We start from the raw sequence: 19945 nt of genomic DNA on the forward strand, positions 1-19945 counted from the left end.
GTGTGAGTGGGTGACCAGGGACCCTCGCGGGCGGCGCTTTAGCCTCGGGTCCCCGAAGTAGGTGGAGATACTCGGGTGCAGCTACCGATTCGGGACCGAGGGCGTGCACCAGTTCTTGATCCGGCAGTGCCCTTGTCCCAGGCCTGCGAATGCCGAGGTTGGTGAAGACAGGCCAAGTGCTGGGCTGTGGGGAGGTCCTGAGAAGCCCGCCTTCCCTTCCTCCAGTGCCAGGCCGGTTTAGTGCAAGATCTGAGGACTGAAGCCCAGGAGGATGGAGTACTCAACAGCAGATTTGGAGGAGAGGGGCTCTGCCGCTCTCCTTGTATTTTGAGCAGACGCTTAAGTAGAAAGCATGAGGTGGGAGTTGAGATTCTTGGTGTTTGGTTTGGGGACCCAGCGGGTCCCCTGGGTAGTGAAGAGACCAGGTTTGAGTTGCAGATTGTTGTTCCAGAAGAGGCAGTGCTACTTGAGCGAGCCCTCTGAGAATCGCTGAGGGGCTTCAGACTCCCAGTTTGAAGGAGGGCCCAGGGGGCGCGTTCTAGTCGGAGCGCTCCCTGCACGTGCTGCAGGGTATTCGAATGGGAAGCAGAGATTTGGACTGGTAATCCTGGGATCCAGGTAGGGTAACGCAGGGCCGTAGGGCATTCAAGTTTGGTGGAGACTTTGGGTTGGAGGTGCAGAATTGGCGTCCGGGAAGGACGGAGCTGCAGCAGCTGCCTGACATGGACAGCTCTTTGGTAAGGAAGCAGGGTGCTGGGAGCATGATCATGAAGTAGGCTTTCCCAGGGCCTCTGCTCCGGGGCTACTCTGCTTGCAGGCATGAGAATGCCCGGGTTGGTAGAGGAACAGAGTCTGGCTGCAGATTTGGACCTGGAAAGGTCAGAATGGGGAGACATGAATGGTCCTGCGACCCTAGTACTGCCTGAGATGCTCAGGCGAGTGGAGAGAGCACCTCCACTCCAGAGATTTGGGGCTGCAGAGGATTAGGGCTGCTTCCTGTCCCCTGTGCGCGAGCGGGCAGGCGCACACACATGGGTATTTGGACGGGGAACAGGTGGGAATTAGAGGGTGCTGGGGTCTTTGTACAGAGGGTGCTCTAATCACATGTTGGTGGTACCCAAGGTGGTGGGAAGATAGGATCTCCCTAAGCCGCAGGTGCCCAAAAGTACATTTGGGCAGGAATCTGGGCAGGTATGGCTCAAGTAGGGGTCTTTGGGTGTTAGTGGAGGAAGTGGTGTGTGTGCAGGTGCAGGACAGAGCCGCATTGTGAACCCACGCTATATCTTTGGAGTAAGAATCTGGTGGGAATAAGGGGATGTGGATAAGGGGGAGAGATGGAGTGGGGTTGGTAATGTGGTGTGTGGGCTGGGACTTCCCAGGGGCTGTTCTAGTCTCAGACCCAGAAATCTCGAGCTGGCACAAAGACAGATGAGGTCCACTTTCTGGGCGGAGGAAGGGGTGGCACGTGCTGGGGTGTGTCAGGAAGCTCCCAGGCCCATGTCGGCTCTGCTGCTGATTCATGCCTGAGGGTCCCCAGGTTGGTGGAGGGACTAGATCTGAGCTACATGTTGGGGGCTCAGGCGGGTTTGGGACTGGAGATCCTGCTGGTGCTGTTCTGGTAGGGGAGAACAGTGGAGCCCAGAACGATGGAGGCACCAGGCCCTCCCTATGTGTGACCCAGCTCTGTGCATATGCTTGGTTATTTCAGCTGGAAGTGGGAGGCCATTCATGACAGGTTGCGAGAGGGTCAGGTGAGGTGAATGGAGGGGTCGGATCCTGGGATGGGTGGGGCTGTGTCAGGAGCTTCATGCATTCAGGGAGGGTGATTCTGCGTGGTCCATCCCAGAAGCCCTGCTCCTTGCCCGAGGAAGGGGAGCTGGTTTAGGGTGCAGAATCAGGTCATGGTGGAGGAGGAGCGCATGCTAGGTGGACCTCAGTGTGCTGGGCATTTGTGAGGATCTCAGAACCCGGTGGCGCAGGGAGGGACTGACATGTGCTGCAGACCTCGGTGGTGGGCAGAGGCTGTGTTTGGGCATGACTTACAGTTAGGGGTCCAGAGTCCTGTGATGGTAGTGGGAGTACTAGGTTGCAGGTGCAGAGTCTTGGCCTGGGACAGGGACCGTGGGACTGTAGGTGCATGCAGAGCTTTTCAGGCAGAGAGCTCTAGATGCACGCTTGCCATGGGGAATGCATCCTGGAAGCAGAGACTAATTCTGGGTGTGGGGAAGTGCAGGGGTGGGGGGGCACCACAGTGGATTGGCGCCAGGGTGCTCTTCTCAGGGCTTCTGCCCTTACAGCTCAGGACCCTCAGACCTCTGCCTGTGCCTGGAAGAGCATGGAAGAGCGGGATGAGAAGCCCCCAGAACCTCTGAAGATCTGTGCACAGGTGAGTGGAACTTCCCTTCCTTGAGGACACCCAGAGCTTAGAGCTGGCGACTCTGGGCTTGGGAGCAGACCTGGCTCTCTTTGCAGTGTTTTGGGAGATTTTGGTCTCCCCTGACTTGATACACTCTACATTTTCAGAGGCTCCCTGCATTTCCTCACCATTTTAATCCAGATAATTCTTCCGGGGAGGAATTTGGCACCCTGTATCAAAGGCCCTTCGAGTTCTGACTGCCCTGTGGCCAGCTGCTCCCAGTTTCGCTTGGAAACGGGAAAAAATGTTCAAGAATGGGCCTTGCAGGAGGAGTGTCGAAGAGTCATGGGAAGACTATGAAATGGGCGATGCTGTGGCCATTGATGGGTGCGATAATGCTTATTTCCCAATGTACGAAGATAGGTAGGATCTGTGTTCAGTAAATAATGTTAAAGAATGATCATCTTTTTTTTTTTTTTTTTGAAAGATTATTTAGAGAGAGGGAGAGAGAGCACACGTGAGCAGGGGGAGAGGCAGAGGGAGAGTGAGAGAGAATCCCAAGCAGACTCCGTGCTAAGTGTGGAGCCTGATGCGGGGCTTGATCTTATGACCATGAAAGTGAGACTCAGGCTGAAACCAAGAGTCAGATGCTTAACTGACTGCACCACCCAGGTGCCCACAGGAATGATCATCTTAAAAAAAATTTTTTTTAAGATTTTATTTTTTTGTCAGAATGAGAGACAGACAGAGCACAGCAGGGGGAGTGGTGGAGGGAGAGGGAGAAGTAGGCTCCCTGCTGAGCAAGGAGCCTGATGCGGGACTTGATCCTAGGACCCTGGGATCAGTCATCTTTTTTTTTCTTTCTAAAAGGGAAGTAGTTTGTGTTTGTATAGAAAATGTGTTAGGGGGCACCTGGGTGGCTCAGTGGGTTAAGCCTCTGCCTTCAGCTCGGATCATGATCTTGGGGTCCTGGGATTGAGCCCCGCGTCGGGTTCTCTGCTTGGCAGGGAGTCTGCTTCCTCCTCTCTCTCTGCCTGCTTCCATGCCTACTTGTGATCTCTCTCTCTCTATGTCAAATAAATAAATAAAATCTTTTTTAAAAATGAAAGAAAATGTGTTAGAAGAATATAAATAAGGAGGTCAACAAAGCTTATGTGCAAGTTCCATCCCTAGTGACTTCATGTCTTCATTTACTTATCTATCATTTTCTGTTTCTGTACAGCACATTTTAAGGTTAAGAAATCAACAAAGCACTTTCCTGCAACAAATATTCTTCGAAGATGTTTAACTTCTTAAAAATGTTCAGTGAGAATTTCACCTCTTCCTTCCTAAACAGTTCAACCCTGAAGCCGTTAGGTGGGGCTTGGGTGCGTGGGGTTCTGCAGGCGAGGGAGAGCTCCCTCCTGTAGGCTGAGGAGGGTGTCCCTGTGTAGGGGCATCAGTTACCAAACACGGTGAGGCAGGTGGCACCGGGCATCAGAGCGCAGGTGGGGTGAGGTGACAGACGTCTGGGGGAGGGGGATCTGCTCTGGGGTGACAGGGCCAGAGCAGGTGAGAAGGGCGTCCACAGGGAACAGCCCAATTGCAGTGAGTCTGTGCAAAGGGCGGCCCATGGGGTGTGAGATGTGCACTGTGTTGGGTCAGGGGCCCCTCCCGGTGTGCATCACAACTGAAGTATGTTGAAGTTATTAACGCAGGAGGATAGCCCAGGATGGGCTATGACAGCTCCAGCCCAGGCTGGAGGTCAAGGGCGTCCACCTGGAGTACAAGTCCCAACGGCATGAAAGCGAGTCTATAAGAGACCAACTGCCTAGAGAATCAGAGCCCGAGGAGGGTGAGGAGGGCCTCTTGGCCAAGCTCAGGGGTCCGAGGAGCATCTGTGTGGGAGAGGGGGCGGCAGTGGGGATGAGAGAGGAATGACGCACAGGGACGATGGTCAGCTGAGTAAACGTCATGAGGCTCTTGGGAGCCAGGGTTCTCGCAATCAGATTGGGCAGGAGGAACAGTGGAATGAACCACTGTGGTCGATGGGGATTGTAGGTATCGATGTGGTTTTCAGTAGATGTAGGTGTAGAAATAGGTAGAGCTCTGTGTGTGTGTGTGTGTGTGTGTTTGTGTGTGTAGACATACATATGATCCTGTTTCTGTCCACTGTCAGGGCCTGGGAGCAGTGACATTCTCACACCAGTATGCAGGCCTGGTGCACAGATTTCCACCTCTGGCCATGGAATCTATGGACTTACACTCAGTAGATATTTAGGGTTCCATGTTTTGCTATTACAAATAGCACTACTGTAAGTGGGTTTGTTTTTTGTTTTAAGATTTTATTTATTTATTTGACAGAGAGAGAGATCACAAGTAGGCAGAGAGGCAGGCAGATAGAGGAGGAAGCAGGCTCACTGCTGAGCAGAGAACCTGATATGGGGCTCGATCCCAGGACCCTGAGATCATGACCTGAGCTGAAGGCAGAGGCTTTAACCCACTGAGCCACCCAGGTGCCCCTGTAAGTGTTTTTGTGTATGATTCCCTGTACAGTTGACTCTTGAACAAGGCGGGGGTTAGGGAAACCGACCCCCTGTATGGTTGAAAATCCACTTGTAACTTCTGACTCCCCCAAAAACTTAACTGCTAAGAGCATACTGTTGACCGGACGTCTTACTGATAACATAAGCCATCAACAATGCCTATTTTGTATGTTTAAAAATTTTTTTTATTTATTTGAGAGAGAGGGAGAGAGCACGAGCAGGGGGAATGGGAGAGGGGGAAGCAGACTCTCCTGAGCAGAGAGCCCACCACGGGGCTCAGTCCCAGGACCCCAGGATGACAATCTGAGCCAAAGGCAGATGCTCAACGGACTGAGCCACCCAGGCACCCTGCACATTTTGTATCTTACACTTGTTTTCTTATGATAAAGTAAGCTAGAAAATTACTTGGAAAATCATAAAGAAGAAAAAATACATTTACAATACTGTATTTATTGGGGGAAAATATCCATATATTAGCGGACCCATGCAATTCAAATTGGTGGTGTTCAAGGGTCGGCCAGACATGTATGCAAGAGTTTGAGAGGGAATTATGCATTTAAATTTACATAAGTACGTTCACACTTTGTCAAAACTGTAAGTAAAGCATGCTTTGATTATGACCATTGGCATTCTGCTTTAAGCTAGTGACTTTGGGTATTTTCTGGGAACCTTCATGGTCCACTTGCCATTTTTTCCCTCTGTTACACAACTGAACTAGCGATCTGTTCATTGTAATTTTGACTTTTGTCACAAATTCATTGATGGCCTTGCCAGTGTAAGGCCCCGTGTGAGGTGCTGGGGAGAAAGATGACCTAGCGCTCCCAGAGAGAAATGTGCAGCTTTTTTTTTTTTTAATTATGTGATGTTAGTCACCATATAGTTCATCATTAGTTTGTTTTTTTTAAGATTTTATTTATTTACTTGGCAGAGAGAAACACAGCAAGAGAGGGAACATAAGAAGGGGAAGTGGGAGAGGGAGAAGCAGGCTGAGCAGGGAGCCCGATGCGGGACTTGATCCCAGGACCCCAGGATCATGACCTGAGCCAAAGGCAGATGCTTAACAACTAAGCCACCCAGGCACCCCATCATTAGTTTTTGATGTAGTATTCTGTGATTCATTGCTTATGCACCACACCCAGTGCTCCCTGCAATCCGTGCCTTCCTTAATACCCACCACCAGCCTCACCCATCCCCCCCGCCCCCCCCCCCAAAACCATCAGTTTGATTCCCGGAGTCCACAGTCTCTCATGGTTCATCTCCCCCTCCGATCTCCCCCCCTTCACTTTTCCTTTCCTTCTATGTCCTCCATGCTATCCCTTATGCTCCACAAGTAAGTGAAACCATATGATAATTGACTTTCTTTGCTTGACTTACTTCACTCAGCACAATCCCCTCCAGTCCCATCCATGTCGATGCAAATGGTGGGTAGTCATCCTTTCTAATGCCTGAGGAATATTCCATTGTGTATCTGGACCACGTCTTCTTTATCCATTCCCTTCTTGTATATTCCAAGGCTATGCAGGAAAAGCAGAAACATCTTCCTTCTTGTGTTAGTCATCTGTGTCTCCATACCCCGAAATTCAGCAGCTTAGAACAACCAGCATTTATGATCGCATGCGGTTTCTCGGGGTTGGGTGCCCGGGAGTGGCTTCTCTGGATGTTCTTGGTGATCAGCATCTTGTCAGAGATTGTCGGCCTCAGCTGCTCTCTTCAGAAGGCTCATGGGTAGGAGGACCCCCTTGCCCGATCATTCTCGTGGCCGTTCACGAGAGGCCTCGGTTCCACACCACACAGACCTCTCTCCAGGGCTGCGCACAGCACGGCAGCTGCTTTCTCCCGGTGCGAAGGACCTGAGAGAGAGGAGGGAGAAGAGAGAGCGCTTCATGGCACACAGCCAAGATGGAGGCCACAGTGTCTTTTATCATCTGATCTCAGAAGTGACACAGCATCACTTTTTCTTTTTTTTAAGATTTATTTATATGAGGGAGAGAGAACATAAGTGGGGGTGGGGATGGGGAGGAGCAGAGGGAGAAGCAAGCTCCCTGCTGAGCAGACCCACTGGTACTGTGTGGGCAAGGACTACATAGGGTGTGAATTCCTGGAGGGTGGGAGCCATCGGGGGCCATCTTGGAGGCTGCCTAGTGCACTTCTCCACTCTGAGTGTCCTCTAGCAAATTTTAATCATTGTCAGAAGATGCACAAGTAGTTTGTTTGGGCGTGATGAATATCAGTTAAAGCCCCAGCAGGAAGAGAAATCAGGGGAGCCCAAGTCTTGGTGCTAAATGAGGGCCATGAGCCCAGTGAGCAGCCTGATGGACATCAGCTGAGAGGTGTCAGTGACTTACACACGGGAAGTAGCTGGGCCAGGGAAGGCCCTGCCTGCCTTCAGGGGCTGAGACCAAAACCCTGACTGGTACCCATTTCATAGTGTCCACATAGTTAAAAAACATCACATCACTCACCAGATAATTTTTGTCAAGCGTACCTCAGTAAAGTTGTAAAGTAAATAAATAGTAGTGAAAAAATGAAAACCTTTAAATTCCTCTCCTCTACCCAAAGCCCTGCACGTATGTCTAACCCCATCAATTTCAGATGACGCACATTACGCTCCTACTCAGTACTGAGAATACAAAGGTGAAAAATATACAGTTCTTCACAGCACCAATCTCCTGACCCAGAGGAGAGGTGTAGAAATGGAAGCAATAAAATAAGGAGACTGATTTTACTGTTCCAGTAAAGCTCCGATAAAAACAGCTACGAAATCCTACGGGAAGATGAGATGAGACTCTGCTATCCAGGAATGCTTCCTGGGAGAGGTGGCCTAAATGGTGAAACTTCGAGCGACGGAGCAGGAAGGGACAGAGTTTGGATCAGGCATTTAGCACTTGGACCGTCTCTGGTGAACTTCATGGACTTAAACAGGTTTAACTAAACATTGTTACCATTAATCTCTGCGTTGATGAAAGAGACGTATTATTCCTCTAAACAAAAATGTTGAGATAATTGGGACCTACGGTGGCTCAGTCTGTTAAGGGTCTGACTCTTGACTTTAGCTCAGGTCATGATCTATGGGTGCTAGGGTCAAGCCCCACATCAGGCTCCACATCTACATGGTACCAGAGTGGGTCTGTGTGGCCAACAGGATCCTTAGATCGAGCCCCACATCAGGCTTCCTGCCCAGTGGGAACTAGCGTGAGTGTATCATTGGGAGGGAGCAGAAGTCTTGTAGGTAGGATATGTTGAAACAGGTGGTTTTTCACATCCTGGCCTACTCACTGTGGGAGTTTTGAGCCACGACTTAGCTTCCTGGTTATTTTCCTCTTTCTCATCTGTTTTGCTTTCTCAGGACTCTCCTCTTGCTCAAGAGATTATCGTTAAGGTCGAGAGAGAAGATGCCGGGTCACTGGCCCTTCCATCCCAGGTGAGTTGGCCTCCACTGAGAAATGTGCATGGCCAGTTGGCAGCAGGGACCCAGTCGAAGTGAGCTGGGGGTGAGCAGAAAGGGAGGAAACGGGTACAAGTGGACAACTTTTACAAAAAATCGGCCCATTCTCATGCTAAAGATTGAAGAGAGTGAGAGCTGCGAGAAAGTGGAGAAGGCTGAATGCAGTACCATTGGCAGTGAGAGCGAGGCAGCTCTGGGAGGTTAACAGCATTGCTGGTCTGTCTGAAAGGACCATCCCGAGGTAGTTACCACCCATAGTACTCTGTCCCGCTGCTTTCAAGAGTCTTCCTTCCCAGCAGCATTCTGGAACCTACATTTTGTAGACTATAGACAGACATTCAGATTCATTCTTGTAGCCAGGAACATTCTGTGAAAGCCCCGTAGGGTAAAGTACGGTTTGAAAGAGGATTTTTGAATAGATCAAATAGAAAGATGAAAACGAATGACCCAGTTACTCTAGTCGGAATAATCAAGATGGAAAAGATAAAAGGGGCACTAAGTGGGAAGGAAAGGAAAAGCATGTAGACTAGTGGGTGGTTAACTGTAGATACTTGAGTTGAGTGATGGCCCCACACTGTCAAAGAATGAGAAGAGTGAGGGACAGCAGTCTGGTGTAATGAGAGAGTTCTGTCTGCGTGACGTGGGAGGTGGAGTACTTCCTGGAGATTTCAAGGTCTGGGGTCTCACCCTGAGAGCGGGGTGCTGAGGAGCAATTCTAGGGGCTGGAAGTTGGGCAGCGCTAGGCGTCGGTGACTGAGAACACATGTTAGGCAAAGTTGATGCTGCCTCCCAGCCCCTGACTTTGGACATACATGTTAATTTCTCTGTTCTTCCAGCTTTTCATCTGAAAATAAATGGTGCTGCTATGAGGATTTTCTCTCAGGGACCTTGTGAGAATTCAGTGAATGATAGTTCATGCAGCGTGCTTAGCTCACAGCCTGAAAGCACACAGAAAGTGCCTCATTAAAGTCGGTTAGTTTTAGGGGCACTTGGGTGGGGCAGTCCGCTAAGATCTGACTCTTGGCTTAGGCTTAGGTCCCGATCTCAAGGTCGTGAGATCAGCCGCTGCATTGGATTTTGCGCTCAGCAGAGTCCGCTTAAAATTTTGTCTCCCTCTCCCCTCTGCTCTCAGATAAATAAATACATCTTTAAAGAAATTAAATAGTCAGTTTTACATTACCATCAGAGAACTCTACAAATGGATGCTAGAGACTGTGCAAGATGAGACAATACAAGTTCTTGAAGTAGAAAACAAATCCGAGGTATTCTATGTTTTCAGTGGAGAGGGGTTTTAGTTTTTCAGGGTTGGTAGGACAAAGGTCAAGAATAAGGTAAGTAGTGTGAGTTTCACTGTCACTGGGAGGACATACACCCTCCCCCTCTGATGCTGAGTGACTGTGAGCCCATGGTGCCTGCAGAGGAGGGGGTTGTTGGGGGAAATGTGGGTTTCCATTAACATGGGGATACACAGGGACTATTTGGTGATGATGTTGAAGCTGTAGGATTTCGTTATTTAGAAGCAGAGTGCCCAAGGACCCAGTTGGAGGGGGATGGAATTTTGAGGGGTGGGTAGTTTGGGGCAGGTGAGAAGAAGGATAAGAGTAAAAAACCTGATCCACTTCAGGACTTTTCAAATGGGTGTGTGATAAGCCTGTGAGATTAGGGTGAGAGAGAGGACTTGAATCAGGATTTGGACCAAAAGTCAGATTATTTGGATGTATTACAAAGTCTGTTGATAGTCCGGATTTATTCATTGAAATCATTTGCCAAGTGTGTATATTCCATAGCTACTGTACACCAACACTGTGCTCGGCACCTGAGTTACAGTTAAAACAGTCACTACCTTGCCCCTGCCCTCATGGATTGTAGCCTAGTGACAAAGATGGCCATTATACAAATGAACAGAATGTATGGTGAGTCTTAATGATAGAAATGCACAGTCACATTGTATGTGGAGTTCCGTGGGATTCAGGGACTTGGTCCTATTCATGAACCACAGTTCAGGAATACCAGGTATAAACCAGGTGTTTATATAACACCAGGTCCAGCATCCAAAACCCACAGAGGCTTACATAAAAGGCACCTGTAAACCTTGACTGGAATCTTTTGGACAGTCAGGACAGTTTCCAGGCTGTCAATTTTTCCTTCTTCCGTTTGTCAAACTTTTCCTTCTTTGTGAACATTGGAAGAAAATGATGCCCAGCTGAACAGAAATGTGTGTCCTGTTTTAGGAAGGAGTGAACTTCAAAATTGTGACTGTGGACTTCACTCAGAAGGAAGAAAGCACTTTGAACCCTGCTCAGAGGATCCTGGACAGAGATATGATCCTGGAGAACCATAGGGACCTGGTCTCTTGGGGTAGGAATTAATGAATTTTTATATTGAAATGATTCCACTGGATTATGAGCTATGCAGTTCAGAGGTCAGATTGATTTTGACCACATGTGGATTACCTGTGTGCTTTTTATTCCCCAATGAAGATTTAATTTTATTTAATTTAAATTTTTAAAAAGATTTTGTTTATTTATATGACAGACCGAGATCACAAGTAGGCAGAGAGGCAGGCAGAGAGGGGGAAGCAGGCTCCCCGCTGAGCAGAGAGCCCGATGTGGGGCTCCATCCCAGGACCCTGAGATCATGACCTGAGCCAAAAGCAGAGGCTTCACCCACTGAGCCACCTAGGTGCCCCGAAGATTTAATTTTAATTTGCAGGGTAGCAAAGGTGCAGCTTCTTTGGTTTGAACTTGTTCAGTCCTCATAATTTCTAAAAACCAAAGACTGGGACCAAATTCTGCCGTGATTTTCTTTTGTTCCCAGACCAGACACCCTAAGTTCTATATTGGTCCCTATCAGCTTTTCAAACTAGATGCCATTTCCTTGTGGGAGCACGGGGATGAGTATAAACATTTCCCAACATTACATATCCAGGTGAGAAACAGACACTTAGGAATCATTACAGGTTTTGAGGGTTAATTTCAAGAATCCCCATAGGGCATGCTACATATTTCTCCATCTCCCACTCTTATGGACTGCATACATTGCCACTTTTTCCAGGTGTACTCTCTCTGCTTGACCTAGTAGCCCCACAGGCTTCTGCTTCTGAGCTAATCTTCATTCTCTCTCACTTGGAACCATAGGAATCCATTGGGCCTTAATTGCCGCTAAGGCATTTAGGGAACTTGGGATACCAGTGCCCTCATTCTTTCTCTTGTTTCACAAAGTAGTTTGCCATTGTCTTACTGACCTGTGCCTCCAGAAATTCCTAGAAATGTAGATACTGTTTTCAATTTCACTGAGCACACGTGTAGCACTAAAGAGGGTAGAAAGGAGGCTGGTTTCTTTTCGAAGACTTGTAAAATTGTTTTTGTTGTTCTGTAGATTCTGCACAGGTGATCTTATTTTGGAATATAGAGATATTTGGCATCTAAAGTCTTTTTATTCAGAAAAGCTGCATTTTAATATCATTATACTGTTGGGCTCTGGTACTTTTCTGCCTCTTGCTCTATGCCAGTCTTCTGTTTTCTTAATCCAGGTTATAGGTCCATAGCTGAAAACAAATCCATATATATTTTATATATTTGTCAGCTTTTCCCCAGTATTCCAACTTTAACATTCTTTGGCTAGGATGTTTTATTTTGCTTTCTTCTAGATTTGGCAATGGCACTTGGAAGAAGAGAATCCACCTCAAAGCAGAACATTTTTGATGAAGAACCATCCCATGGAGTGAAGTTGGAAAGGTTGACAAGAGATGATCCTTGGTTGTCATCATGTGAAGAAGTTCAAGATTGTAAGGACCATTTGGAAAAGCAACAGGAAAGACAAGAGAGACCTTTGAAGGAAATAGCATTTACTCCCAGGAAAGCGATTACTTATGAGAAGGTCTATAAAAGCGAACTTGAAGAGAAGAGTGGTCTGAATTCCAGTTTTCTTTCGCCCCAGATGATACCCATAAGAAGCCATTTTCATAAACATGCCTCACATGTTAAAAAATTGCATTATGATTCTATTGTAAACACTCATGAGAAGATTAATGACAGTGAGAAACACTGTGACAATAATGAATGTGGAAACCCTGATCAGAACATTCACCTTATTCAGTTTACAAGAACTCAAACAGGAGATAAATCCTATGGATTTAGGGATAGTATTCAATCTCTTAGCCATGATGTACCTCTAAATATACATCAGAAAATACATGCAAGAGGAAGGTCCTTAGATTTTAAGGAATGTGGGCAAGTTTTGAACCACAGTATAACCCATAATGAACAACAGAGAATACCTGTTGAAGAGAGTCAGTATAACTGTGGTAAAACCTCCCAGAGTTCATCCCTTGCCCAAAACCTGAGAAACCATTCTGAAGAGAAACCCTTTGAATGTAATCAGTGTGGGAAATCCTTCAGCTGGAGCTCTCATCTTGTTGCACATCAGAGAACTCATACAGGGGAGAAACCTTATGAATGTAATGAGTGTGGGAAGTCCTTCAGCCGGAGCTCTCACCTTGTTTCTCACCAGAGAACTCATACTGGAGAGAAACCTTACAGATGTAATCAGTGTGGGAAAGCTTTCAGCCAGAGCTATGTTCTTGTGGTGCACCAGAGAACTCATACTGGAGAGAAACCTTATGAATGCAATCAGTGTGGGAAGTCATTCAGGCAGAGCTACAAACTTATTGCCCATCAAAGAACTCACACAGGAGAGAAGCCCTATGAATGCAGTCAGTGTGGGAAATCATTTATCCAGAGCTATAAGCTTATTGCACATCAAAGAATTCATACTGGAGAGAAACCCTATGAGTGCAATCAATGTGGGAAGTCCTTTAGTCAAAGTTACAAACTCGTTGCCCATCAGAGAACTCACACAGGAGAAAAACCCTTTGAATGTAATCAGTGTGGAAAATCCTTCAGCTGGAGCTCTCAGCTTGTTGCCCATCAAAGAACTCATACTGGCGAGAAACCCTATGAATGTAATGAGTGTGGGAAATCTTTCAACCGCAGTTCTCATCTGGTTATGCATCAGAGAACTCATACTGGAGAAAAGCCCTATGAATGTAACCAGTGTGGGAAGTCCTTTAGCCAGAGTTATGTTCTTGTTGTACATCAGAGAACTCACACTGGAGAAAAGCCCTACGAGTGCAGTCAGTGTGGGAAGTCCTTCAGGCAGAGTTCATGCCTTACTCAACATCAAAGAACTCATACTGGAGAGAAACCCTATGAATGTAATCAGTGTGGGAAAACATTCAGTTTGAGTGCTCGACTTATTGTACATCAAAGAACTCATACTGGAGAAAAGCCCTTTACATGTAATCAGTGTGGGAAAGCTTTCATTAATAGTTCTAAACTTATTAGGCATCAGGCAACTCATACTGAGGAGAAACCCTATGAATGTAACTAGTTTGGAAGCCTTTCAGCCAGCGTATTCTTTTTTTTTCTTTTCCTTTTTCTTACATTTCTTTCTCCTTCCTTCCTTCTTTTCTTTTTTCTTCCTTTCAAATGTCAGCCTTCTGTTATTGTGGATCTGGAAGTTTGGCCTGGTGAAGAAAGAAAAACAGTCACATATTTTACTTAACATTTTGTATTAAAAAGATCAAACTTGGCCTTTAAGACACATTGCCACATAAGTAATAAATATTGGCACTTTTCCTGGAAGAAAGCACTCTGACCTGAGGAAATGATCATTAAATGGGCAACTTACTATGGAGTGATTGTGAGTGAGGTAGAACTCTTTAACAATAAAGAGTAAATGAGAATGCAAACACTGGTGAGCTTATTGTTGAGAAGATTGGAAAATTGGTGTAGGTATTGGAACCTAGGCTGGAAAATAGTATTTCAGTACCATTTTATGACATGATTATCACAGTAGCTACTTTTTAATCTGTTTTATTCAGCACTTTCTATTATATGTTAAGATTTCATAAATATTAGGAAAATGGCTATGATAATGAAGTGGGAAAAAATGCAGGCCAAGTGTATAGAACAGTAACTTCCAGAACCATTGTGGTACTTGTGTATGGATCAGAGTTGAAAGGCTTTCCAGGTGTATCTTTTTTATTTTTAGCTTTATGCCTTTTTTTTCTTCTCTTTGGTGTGTGTGCTGTTGTACTGTAGTAAGTAATATGAGGAGTCAGAAACAAAAAGTAAACCAAAGATTTCCATCTTTGACCATTTAGGAAAGACTAGGTAGCTAGATAGAGATTTCTCGGGGTTCTGAGATTTCCATTTGGATTAGCTTGAGCAGGTCACTCCTTAGGACTTGGATACCCAGGGATTTTCCTCATTGAAAATATTCCCCTGGCAATGGGGAACTGGAAATTTAGATCAGAAGGGGTTCTATATGAGGGATTGAGAATATGCAGGTTGTGTAGAGGGCATATTTTTATATTTCCAAAGCGGTATAAAGGAGCTCTATTTTTAAGGGTTTCCCCCATGTAGTCTTGTGGGTTTTTTTCCCTCTGGGGTATATTTCCTGATGTCTGAGTCTTCTGAGTGAGAGAGCACTGTCATGCTAAGTGCTTATTGCCTAAATTAAGCTTGCAAGAATCATTTTAGGTAAGATTTTGTAGCTCTTTGTTGGTTTCTAAGATGTGTTTCGCATCGCCTAAATTATATATTTTAATCCTATGGATTATCATGGGCCGGAAACCTCTGATCCTGGAGAGTTAGTAAAAAGTAAGCTGAGAGTTGAAATGGGAGACCAGAGAACCAAGATGAATTCTCTGGAGGAAGAACGAGAAATCGAAAGTGACCTCTGATAGCGGTCGCCCTCCGTAAAATTCTGTCCCCATGAGATGACCCTAAGCAGAGCCACCTCTCTGAGGTTTAAGCCAGAGTACAACACACATGGCAGTGATTGAATTTTTCAGGAACAGTTGTCGAGGGTTGAGAGCTGGCTCCACACACAGCCTGAGAGCTCTTCAGTTGGTTGATGAATGCATGGATAGAGGAACAGCAGGGGTTCTGCATGTATTCCCTTCTGGGGAGGACATAAAATGGTAAAAAGTCCAAATTTAGCAACCGGACCTGAAGAGGTTCCCCCCCGCCTCAAATTAGAGATAAAACCAATACTAGCTAGGATGATTTTCATCAGGCATGTTGAATCTTACTTTGAAGGCAAGAAGCCATGATTGTACAAATGAGTATAAAGCCAACTGGGTGAAGGATGAGGGCTCTGAATATTTCAAGTTTGGGAAGTGATTCATTGCAAAGTAATCTCTTCGATAAACATTGAAAATATTTCATTGAAAGTGAAATTTTTAAAACTGCAAAATTTTTGAAATATGTGTGTAAGTGTGCATGTGTGTGTGTGTTTCTGGCCAGCTTGAATATGTGAGTCATTTGTGTGCACTGTCGTGAGTATTGTATCAGTTTTCCAGTGGGGATTAAGGATTGCCAAGCATATTGATAAAAGATAGAGTCAACTGATAAACAAAAATGGGAATTTATATTATTTGCTCAGTAATTTCCCTTGTAGGAAAAATATTCTTTTAAAGATAATCCACCAAAAATCCCTGTATCAATAGTAAGTTTGGGTCATGTGACCACATGTCAAAAATATGTAATTAAATTTATGAACCTAAAATTTAAGGTTAAAAAGGAGAATCAGTAGTTTGATTTTAATGACACATATATGGCATATGTATGTGTATGCATATATACGTAGATATATACATACACACACACACACACACACATATATATATATATATATATATACACATATATAGATGTCCCTTGCATAAAAAGTTTTTGTCTGTGTAAAATTCACAAAACTAAAGCTGTACTTGGCCATAGAAGAATTTATAGGTTTTACAAGCCAAATTTCTCTCACCATACCCCAGTAAAATCAGAAATAAATGAAAAGTGACCAAAATGTTTTTAACTACCTAGATGTTAGGAAATACTCTCCTAGAACCAATTTTTCATTTCCCCTAGTCTTCCTGGGTTATAACTGACATACAGCACTGTGTAAGTTTTGGGTAGACAGCATGTTTGATTTACATATATTGTGAAATGATTATCACAGTTAATATTATCAACTCGTAGAGAGACGGAATCATGGGTTTTTTTTTTTTTTAAGATTTTTGTTTATTTATTTGACAGACAAATCACAAGTAGGCAGAGAGAGAGAGGAGGAAGCAGGCTCCCTGCTGAGCAGACAGCCTGATGTGGGACTTGATCCCAGGACCCTGGGATCGTGACCTATGCCGAAGGCAGAGGCTTTAACCCACTGAGCCACCCAGGCGCCCCAATCATGGGTTTTTTTATTTTCCCTGCTGATGAGAACCCTTAAGATTTACTCTTTAGCAACCTTCAAACATACCGAATAGCAATGTTAACTCCAGTTGTTTTGTGTCCTCTCACACTCCTGATCCGCCTTTACTGCTTTTGTACCCCTCCCACATCATTTTGTATTTTGATGTTTCAGCTTACTTCTAGGCTTGGAAAGATAAGTGTGTTTTATATTTAGAGAGATTTCAGCTAGGAGAGGGGAGATCCAGATTTTGAAATACTATTTTCAGATACACTTTTGTATTCTTAAATTTCATTTGGATTTTGTGCTCAAGGAATCAAAATTTCATTTGGATTTGTGCCTCTGTTCTGTGTGTCTTATCTGACAGGACCAGTTAAATTACCAATGCATTTAGAACTTTAGCTTGAAAAATCAGTATTTTTCCAGTTTGTTGGCAAAGCCTGCACTTGGACCGTTTCACCACAGAACGGATCACATCCATAAATAGCACATTACTCTTTACAAATTGTAGCAACCTGGGTTCTTGGTTGGGAAGCTCATGAGCCAATGCTAGCCAATTGGAAAAAGGAGTTTATTGAAAGGACGTTAGGTGGGTCCAAGAGCTGGCAAGAAGCAGTAAGATCATGTTCAAGGATTTATAGACAGAAATGATTGTCAGAATTATGCTGCAGTGCCTATGAGAATTCCTTAAGTTCCCAGAGTATCTTAATTAATTTCCTTGATCTATCTCTACATTGATTTCTTTTGATTCCAAGTCTGAGGCAAGTGCCTGGGTTTGGTGACACCTGAGCTATGCCATCGTTGGAGACATCAGAGGTACCTTTTGTATTTCCTGGAGTCTCATGCTACTCATGCTAATTAAGTAGAGGATTCGTCATTCGTAGAATTTTATTCATTTGCAAAGCAGCAGCAAAGAAGGTTTCCAGTATAGCCCTCTCTTCTGCCTAACCCATAAGTCAACATTTTCTTCACCTTCTATACTCTGATTTAAATATGTATATAAAATCTCCTATGTAACATAATAGAGCTATCGCTCTTAAAAAAAAAAAAAGTGCTTACTCTCTTCTCCATGTAAGGTTAACTAGAGCTTCCCATTATTACATCCACTTCCAAGTCTGGGATCTCTGGGTTCATCCGTTTTCTAGTGAAAAATCTGTCATGTAAAAAGAGGGTTAAAAAAAAAGAGGGTTCAGATGCTGGGCATGAAAAAGGGGGAGAGAGCATAAAATCAGGTCAAGTTAGCAAGCTAATATTAAGTAACGTTTGTTGTTGCAAGTAGATATTCAAAAGCTCTCTAGAACTGTTTTTGTAAAACTAGGAACAAGTGGGTGACAGTTTTTACTGCTTAGGATAATTTAATCCTTATTTGGATTAACTTGAGGTGTAACTCAATTAATGAATTTTATAGGTTTTGCTGTAAAAAATAGTATTCCATTTAAAATGTCAATTTTGGGACCTGCCAAGGGGATGTTCATGTTGAAACAGTAAAGTTGGGTTTTCTATCTTATACCCAATGTATCATTGGTATTTACGTGGAACTCGGTTAGTGATCGATAAACCTTTCTGAACTAATATTGCCTGTCTAGGCTCTTTAGCTTCTAAACATCAAAAAGTTTAAACTTTTAAACTCTTAAGCATCAACAGCTTTTATGTTCTATTGAGTGAATCTTCATTCTGTGGTTATGACAGTCTTTATGATCACTTCCCCAGTTCTTCAGGGAGCAGTCCTTGAATTTAGGTGTTGGATCAAGACCTTGAAATTTGGGTATTTGCTTGGCTACTGTTCCTTTTCCTTGCCCAGGTTCTACGAGTTCATTTTCTGACAGTGTTTGTTCAGTTCTGCATGGTTGATACCTCTGCCTTCGGTTCATTACAGATTAGACAGCTTCCTGAATCTTCTGACCATAAACTCTTCCTCTTGTTTTCTCTTTGGCTTGTCCACATTTTCCTCCACCATGACTTGTTTTCTGAACCTACAAGGACCACGCTACTCCTACAGGACATTTTGTGGCAAGCTGGAACTCTATGGGTGTAAGTACCTGATTTTTCTGTACCTTTGAAAAACTTTCAGGACATGCCAGTAGCCTGACTTGGTTATTATAAAACTGAAGTATAGTTAACATTCAATGTTACATTAGTTTCAGGTGTGCAGTGTATTGATCAGACAATTCTATGCATTATTCAGTTCAGTGCTCATCCTAAGTGTACTCCCCACCTGTCCCACTATACAATGTAAAATAGCAAAATGTAGATAGGATCATAAGTAGAATGTGCTGAAATTTTGGTAGTGGGGATTAGGTTTTAAAAGAACCAAACCTATAGAAAAGCCAAAGGATATTTTTTGATGAAATACCAAAGCTGTTTATTAGTATTCTCCGATGTTACTCTTCTCTACTAATTGTATCAGGATTCCATCACTGATACTAGGTGCGTACTCCCTGCTTTAGTATTTATGTTGCACTGGGGAAGAGGGAGTTGAAATCTCTTTTTGTAATCTGGTGGATGGATTTTTATGTGTTGCTGATAGCATTTGTCACCTAGACCTGTATACAATACAGCCAAATCTAAGCTGTGTTCCCAAGAAATGGGACACCTAGTCACCACAGCTTCCCCATGTGGCGTGGCTTCTACCTGTGTCTCAGTGCTCAATTACGGCTTCTCTGCCTAAATGGGAAGAGGGGGATGACTACTGTGTGGGGGTTACTGTTTGCTGTTATTCCTGTATCGAGTCCAGTTGTACTTTTTTTTTTTAAATAAAAGGAAAACTGAAGTTTTTAGCTTTAAAGGAAACGAAAATTGTGGATTTGTGTTCATGAGACGTGCAAATTGGTCAGAAAACACGGAGTTAGAATAAAAATGTTTACATAGGAGAGGGAGAGTTAAAACTAGTGTAAAATTAAGTGTTAAATTGGAATGAGCAGCATTAGCACCATGAAAGGCTACATATTCATCCTGGGGAACCAGCAATCATGCAGTGGTGATAGACAGAGGCCATAGGGACCACTAACCCAAGTAGAATTCCTACCAGTCATGCAGGAACACTGTGAGCCTTGAGAAACCATCAGACATGAACGCTAGACCATGGTCTAGGTCTCTATGGATCCATCGTGAGAGGCAGTGTCAACAGTGTCCAAGAAAGGCACTATCTGAGTCTGTTCAAGCTGGTATAACAAAAATACTGTAGACTGGATGCTTTAAGTAATGAATAAAAGCAAAGCACCAGCAGATCCGGTGACTGGTGAGGACTCGCTTCCTGGTTCATAGGTAGCCACTTACTTGTCCTCACACAGCCAAAGGACAAGAGCCGTCTCTGGAATCTTGTATCGGGGCACAAATCCCATTCATGGTGAATTTCACCCTCATGAACTAATC

The 19945-nt window shown here is 44.6% G+C and overlaps 1 protein-coding gene across 1 annotated transcript; it reads left to right on the forward strand.

Moving 5' to 3' along the window:
• The first annotated feature begins 47 nt into the window (after nucleotides 1–47).
• Nucleotides 48–19363, forward strand: ZNF180 (zinc finger protein 180). Its single transcript, XM_082710703.1, has 5 exons — nucleotides 48–57; nucleotides 2298–2386; nucleotides 8228–8302; nucleotides 10558–10684; nucleotides 11976–19363. The coding sequence occupies exons 2-5, from the start codon at nucleotides 2336–2338 to the stop codon at nucleotides 13715–13717; spliced, it is 1995 nt and encodes a 664-aa protein (XP_082566829.1). The 5' UTR covers nucleotides 48–57; nucleotides 2298–2335; the 3' UTR covers nucleotides 13718–19363.
• The last annotated feature ends 582 nt before the right edge of the window (nucleotides 19364–19945 follow it).

Source organism: Mustela nivalis (assembly GCF_964662115.1).
Source record: "Mustela nivalis genome assembly, chromosome: 18".
NCBI classification, from domain to species: Eukaryota; Metazoa; Chordata; class Mammalia; order Carnivora; family Mustelidae; genus Mustela; species Mustela nivalis.

Bases quoted from the DNA above. Each gene is read 5' to 3' on its own strand.
- ZNF180 (XM_082710703.1), top strand. From the start codon at position 2,336: ATGGAAGAGCGGGATGAGAAGCCCCCAGAACCTCTGAAGATCTGTGCA. The intron at 8,303-10,557 runs GTGAGTTGGCCT...GTCCTGTTTTAG, and splicing joins CACTGGCCCTTCCATCCCAG to GAAGGAGTGAACTTCAAAAT. The intron at 10,685-11,975 runs GTAGGAATTAAT...GCTTTCTTCTAG, and splicing joins TAGGGACCTGGTCTCTTGGG to ATTTGGCAATGGCACTTGGA.